Source organism: Anopheles bellator, chromosome 1 (assembly GCF_943735745.2).
Source record: "Anopheles bellator chromosome 1, idAnoBellAS_SP24_06.2, whole genome shotgun sequence".
Classification (NCBI taxonomy): Eukaryota; Metazoa; Arthropoda; class Insecta; order Diptera; family Culicidae; genus Anopheles; species Anopheles bellator.
The window spans coordinates 11039704-11046129 of NC_071285.1; the positions used below are offsets into that span (position 1 = coordinate 11039704).

General features: G+C 46.8%; 1 protein-coding gene across 1 annotated transcript; it reads left to right on the forward strand.

Moving 5' to 3' along the window:
* The first annotated feature begins 253 nt into the window (after positions 1-253).
* Positions 254-1231, forward strand: LOC131205909 (angiopoietin-related protein 1). The gene has a single exon (XM_058198216.1). The coding sequence runs from the start codon at positions 278-280 to the stop codon at positions 1229-1231; it is 954 nt and encodes a 317-aa protein (XP_058054199.1). The 5' UTR covers positions 254-277.
* The last annotated feature ends 5195 nt before the right edge of the window (positions 1232-6426 follow it).

Below are 6426 nucleotides of genomic sequence, written 5' to 3' on the forward strand. Positions count from 1 at the left end.
TGACGCTCAAATCGCCAAGAGAGTGTGATAAATGTAAAGGCTGGTGCGCTTGGACCTATATAAGCGAGAGTTCAGCACGATCGTTGGTTCAAGTGTCGAGTCGTGGTTAAGCTCGATCGTTCGTTCTGTTGCACCGATGGTTCCCCCGGTTTGTTCAGTGATCTGCTGTTTGGTGGTGCTGTTTGGCCCACTCGCCACGGCCGCCGACGAAAAGACTCCAGAAAAAACGGAGCCTGCCACCGAGAATGAAACAGGTTCCACGGGGTTCCCGTTCGAGATGGTGATGGCAAAGCTGGACTACCTGCAGTACAAGATGCTGGAGATGGCGTTCGAGGTGAAGGAGCACAGTGAGGCGATCGCCGATAACCAGGCGCACTTGGAGAAGAAGTTCTCCAGCATGCTGTGGGCGATAAGTCGTTTGGACCAGGCAGTCGGTAGCAATCTGACCGCTCTGCAGGGCCAATCCTGGAAGATCCTATCGCGACAGACGGCGTGCGCCAACCATGAAGTGATGCGCGACGCACTCTTTAGTCTCGCCCCGAAACGAGGTCTAGCACCGGGCGCTCGGTCCTTGTTCGATCTGCAGGGCATGCAACACAAGGGTCCGTTCAGTTCGTGTAAGGATGAACCGACAAAAGTGTCCGGGAAGTACCTGATCCGCACGGACATCGACGAAGAGCCGTTCCCGGCCTATTGCGAGCAGACCAAATTCGGTGGCGGTTGGCTAGTGATTCAGCATCGGTTCGATGGCCAGTTGGACTTTTTCCGCAACTGGACCGAGTATCGGGACGGTTTCGGCAGCATCGATCGAGAGTTTTGGATTGGTCTGGAGCGATTACATCGGCTCACTGCGGCCCGGCCCTATCAAATACTGATCGAGGTGGAAGACTTTGCCGGCGACTATCGGTATGCGCGGTACAAAGAGTTCGAAATCGGTAGCGAAGCGGAACAGTACACCCTGAAGAAGGTTGGTGCGTACAGTGGAACTGGTGGGGATTCGCTGACCTACCACAAGTCGATGAAGTTCACGACCGTCGATCGCGATAATGATGGAGCCGCAACGAACTGTGCCGTTACGTGCGAGGGTGCCTGGTGGTACAACAACTGCCACCACTCGAATCTGAACGGTCGCTACATGAACGCAATCGACGTGAAGTCCGTAGCGTGGTATCACTTCAAAAGTTCCCACCAGGGTATGAGCTACTCGCGGATGATGATCCGCGAGGCTTAGATAGGTCAATTACGTTGAATAAACAGAGAAATTTGAACATCGTTTGATTATCATCGAACGCCGGCCAAATAGCTGCTGGCACGAGAAATCCTCATCTTCATCCTCATCCTCAATCCTCGAGAAACACTAATCACTTTGATGTACCAATTCCGGGGACAGTGTCTTTGGTCAGTTGGGCGTTTCTTTTGCTTAAGAATCCTATAGCATTGCGAATTACTTGCAAATAGAAGTTCTACATTTGAGGCTAGCCACACCGCACCGTCGCTAAACATGCAAACTGAGTTCGGAGGCGATAAAAGGGTCCACTAAGAGAAAAACTTATCGTGAAACCAAATTATCATCATGACCGCATTTCTACGCTGCACCGCTGGAAACGCTAGCCAACCAAACTCACGATCTGACGAAGGTCAAGAGTGAGCCTTCCGTTTCACTTTCACACACGTTCTCAGAAGGTGCATTGCGTTGGTCAGCATAAATCGGGAGAAAGCGATTTATAGAATTTTTACTAAACAGGGTTGAGATAGATAAGTGTATCATTTTTGCCTTTTTTCCTTAAATTAAGACCCCAAACTCCGGCTATGACTTTTCTCTCTTTTTCGCCCAATCCATTTGACGTCTAATGATTCTGAGAAGCCGCTTGACCCTTTCGTGAAAAGTGGCATTTGATATCGCAGCTGCAGCCGAAAATAGGCATCTGGCTTTTCGTGATTAGAATGTAAGTCGGACGAGACATACTGCCGAATATGGCAGTCATTCAGTATCGGGGAACCCCGACGAAGAACTACCCGAGTTCTCCAGTTGCAAGAGAAGGTCAAAAATCGCAACTACCGAATGCCAACATTTTCGTGGTCCAGTTTTAATTTTTTTTCGGCCAAGATTGTAAGGAGTTCGAAATTGCTAGCAATGCGGAACAATAGGGCATGAAGAAGGTTGATGCACGCAGTGGAATTGGTGGGGATTCGTTGACCTACCGCAAGTCGATAAAATTCACGATCCTTGATCGCGATGAGGATGAAGCCCCAGCATGATCCGTGAGAATTCGATGAAGTGATGCTAAACAATAAAAAGCTTACGAAAACTGTATAAATTTAAAGACGATTTCAAGGAAAGAGGATGTTTAGTGAGAGATTAATTGTGGACATATTTTTCACTCGTCAAGCAAGAATGAAAACCACAAAACTGACTTACCTTAGCAAAACTCATGATGATTGCGATTGAAGTTGTGTTAGTCCTGATGTCCGTTTCCCATTTCGTTGACTTCTTTTCCTCTGACCATCTGAACATTCAAACAAACGCGAGTTAAACGGAAAGTTAAATTGCATTTTACAGCTGCTTAACGAAGTAGCCATAGAAGGTGCTTCGCCTTGAAAGCTCTTCAAATCACCACTTTCGTTGGCCCTGGCTACTGCGACCAATCGTCGGTAGAAATCAAACATCTCAACTCCCGAGAGGGGAAGTTGCGATCCCAGTTTTCTTGCTTCATTGGGTTGTTAAGACTTTTGATTGCGATATTGAGACATTAGATAACGAATCGGATTGCGCCGTTAGCGCGTTATGGCGTTCAAAGATGTTCAATTCCCGCAAGTAAATGAAGTGCGCCTGTGTTTGAGTGTTATTTTGTGTTTTGTGACAATTGACAAATCTGTGTCGAAGAGAAAGGACAACGTGGAGAAGAAACATTCGATCAGATTATGGATTGGAGCAAGTGAGTTGATGTTTCGAAAGCGGATGCGTTTGAGTCAATTAATAAAGCTTCCACACTCTCAATAAATAACACTCTCCTGGTTCCGCTCTCTTTCTTCCGGGAAGCCGATCGGCAGTGGTTGGCTGTGATTGCAACGTGGACGCCTTGGCCCACGGTCAACGCATGCGAAGCGAACGCCATTTTATTAAGAGAAATCGATGCAGAAAATGGCAATATTTCGTTACTGTCGGTGCCAGTGGTTCGGTTGATTCAATTTCCTGTCGATTGCAATCTGCAAACACTCCCGGATGTTGGCTTCCCTAAGACGACGCCGGTGCGACCGGTGTTGTGTGGACGATTGGCGACACAGCACGGTGGCCCTCGCTCGGGAAGGAAGCCATTTCTTTTGCCGCCGCCGTTCCTTCCGTGGAGCAGCCAGAAAGGATTTGACCTTTATTTTAATGGACGAGAATGGTTTGTGTCTCTAAAACGCTCTGCGAACGCTCTGCGTCGTCGTGTAGGGAACGGTGAAGTCCCCCGGTCAGGGCCCGGCCAGGATGTTGTCAGCAACAGGGCCGTAGCACTAAAGCAATAGACGAGTGCGTGCTGAAAGGTTGCCGCCATTCGACTGAAATCGATTTACGGAAAGTCTGCACTTTCGCCAGACCGCAATGAAAATAATATGTTTATTGCCGGCAACATCATAATAAGCGTAAATTTATCTATTTTTGATGAACACTTGCGAGTGCTGGGGCATTCATTCGGTCAACGATTGTCGAAGGTTTGCATTTCTTTGGCATGTTGTGATCGTTTGTATCGTTAGACGAGGCGAGAAAAGAATTGGTAGTTTTCTTTGGAGGCCTTTGTGTGGGGAACATGCCAATGGAAAATAGCTCCCAATGTATATACCTATTTGTGATAGCTTAACAGGAGTTGGTTAATTTGATTAGAGATTTTTAACAATTCTATCAAAACGTTAGCAAGTTCACAAAACCTACAAATGATAACTCTCTTAACAAGCACATTAATTTCGATCCAGTTCTGGGTACTTCGGCGACTGAATGTTATCAAAAAATCGAATCAGCTTCTAATAATTTTAAACTTTTTCCGCAGCCAACCCTCGCAGTGATTTGTGATAGCGGAATCCGAATGATTCCAATTTCCCAACACGAAACCATCAAACGAAGAAATATGAAACCAGCGACCGCAAGTAATGCGAATACTGTGGCCGCGATTATGATTATTATGGCCGGTGGGTGGGACAAAAATTCGGTGAAACCGAATTAAACAACCATCGAGGGTGTCGAGCAGGAAAGACCGGGGCGGTCAAGCGTGGTCTGTCCGGTAATCGTGGATAGATGGAGAATGTCTTAAGGAAAATGAAAGTGATACGCTTGTACTCGGCCGGTGTGGCCGAAAGATGTCGTTTGGAATTTCAATTTAAACCGAACCCGGTAAATGAGACGGAAATTTCGTCTCGGATGATGATTTTGGACGCTCATTTTTGTTTTGAAATCGAACGTTACAAAGGATCGGGAAGCGAATGGCGCATTTTTTATTTATCTTTCCGAAACGGCGCAATTGATTAGAAATTCGCTGGCCAGTGGGCAGTGTATGCGGTTTCTGGTTTCACCCCATTTGACCGTGTCATAAAAGTTTTGTGCAAATTACAAACCATTTCCGGGCACGCTCCGGGATGATGAATAGGGAATTCAATTAGAAATTCACTCAATTATCTGCCCACATTGGCCGAGGCGCACGAGCCCCGCTGAAACCTCGAACACGCCCCGATCGCAACCGAATATCAATCTGCAGTTTGGCTGCATATCCTGCTACAGTTTGGTAATTGGTTTTCATCGAAAGTTTTCCACCGCGCGCCGTTGGCTTGCGAAAGCGTGTAATCCTTCGAGGATGGCCATTTCATCCGTCATGTGAATTTGTGCCATCCGAAAACGTTCCAAACGTCGGGTTTGTCAATTTAGTGTGACATCGTCCGATGCTGTGCATGTAAAGGGGGAACCGGGCAGCAGGGTGACGGGGATGATGATACCCTCTCCGGATCGATTGGGCCCGAACCCGGGTTCCCGGGCGTAATGGGCTCCTTGGCAGGGTTTATAAAAGTTTTATGGAACAATTCGTTCAATTACGGTACTCTTAAATTCGATCGGCGAACGACTCACGAGAACCGCACGAACAAAGCACCGGACCGCCGATGCTTACACGTCAGGCCAACCGAGAGAAAGTTGCCCACCAACAACCGTCCCCCGTCGCAACCCGGCGTGGAAGTGGAAAACAGAAGTCGCACAATTCATAAAATTACCAAACTCATCTGGCGAACTTGAGCGAACGAAGCTCGCCCGCCTGCAGTGTCGGTCGGAATAGTTGATTTGATTCCTTCGTCGGGGCCGCCTCGGCCTGATCGACCGGGTCCGGTGCAATTGAAAACTATGACCATGTCACCATGTTCGGGGGAAATTACGGAAGTGAGTTGTACAATGTTTGAATTAAATTACAAATCGGTATTGAAAAGCAGTTCATCGATGAAAACGGGCAGCGAAAGAGCCACGGCGACGACCAGGACGACGACGACGACGGTCCACGGAAGTGCCCCCCATTGGTCTCGTCGTCGGTCGGTCGGTCGGTTGGTGGGAAAAGTTCAGGGAAAAGTTTTCCATATTGTAACCCTTTGCACAGAAATCGAACACATTCTCTTCCAACCTCTTCCAACCGGGGGCCGGTTTTCGAGAGAAACTTTACATGCTTGTTTTCCGTTCCATTGCAGGCGATGCCATGGAAATCGTCCGTTCCGCCGGTTTCCGTTTTGGTGCCCGGTGCAGCCAACAGAAAAAGTGCAGTGAACAAGTTGCACAAAAGGTGGAAATCCCGTTGCATTCTTGTTCTTTTTTTAGTTTCTGCCTTGTGTGCTAGGGTTGGAATGAATATTTAAATCACAAATATTTTATGAAACGAAAAAACTTCCACACGAGATGTAGTAAAAGGTGGTTGGATGGCTGAATGGGATGGTTTATGCGGTCGAAACATAATCAAGCGCCGAACAGAACATGACGTGTGTGAGTGTTGGATAGAAAAAACACGAGTTCCAAGAGAAGGGCACACTTCTTTCTTCTTGTCGCCCTCTAATATGCTGTCTGTATTGTGGGGTTGAAGGATAGGTCAGATTGAAACCTTTTTCTAATAAATTAATAACTTTCCAGTATGTGTCGGAAAATTATCACCCTTTTATCAAGTATAGGATACCGTGGGCCTTGGCTACCCTTTTAATTATAACTTCTCTGAAATTATGAATGAGCATTATGAATGAGTATATAGTTTTTGGTAACGTAGATTGAACCTTCAATGGTTCGAAAAATTCAAAGTTTCAGTGGTAATAATGTATAAAGTATAATTATTCAATATGCAAACTAAAACATTAGGCAACGATGATGTCCGTTCCGATGGACTTTCAATCGATCGGGAAGAATTTCCAACAAAATCTAACTCTCATAAACTG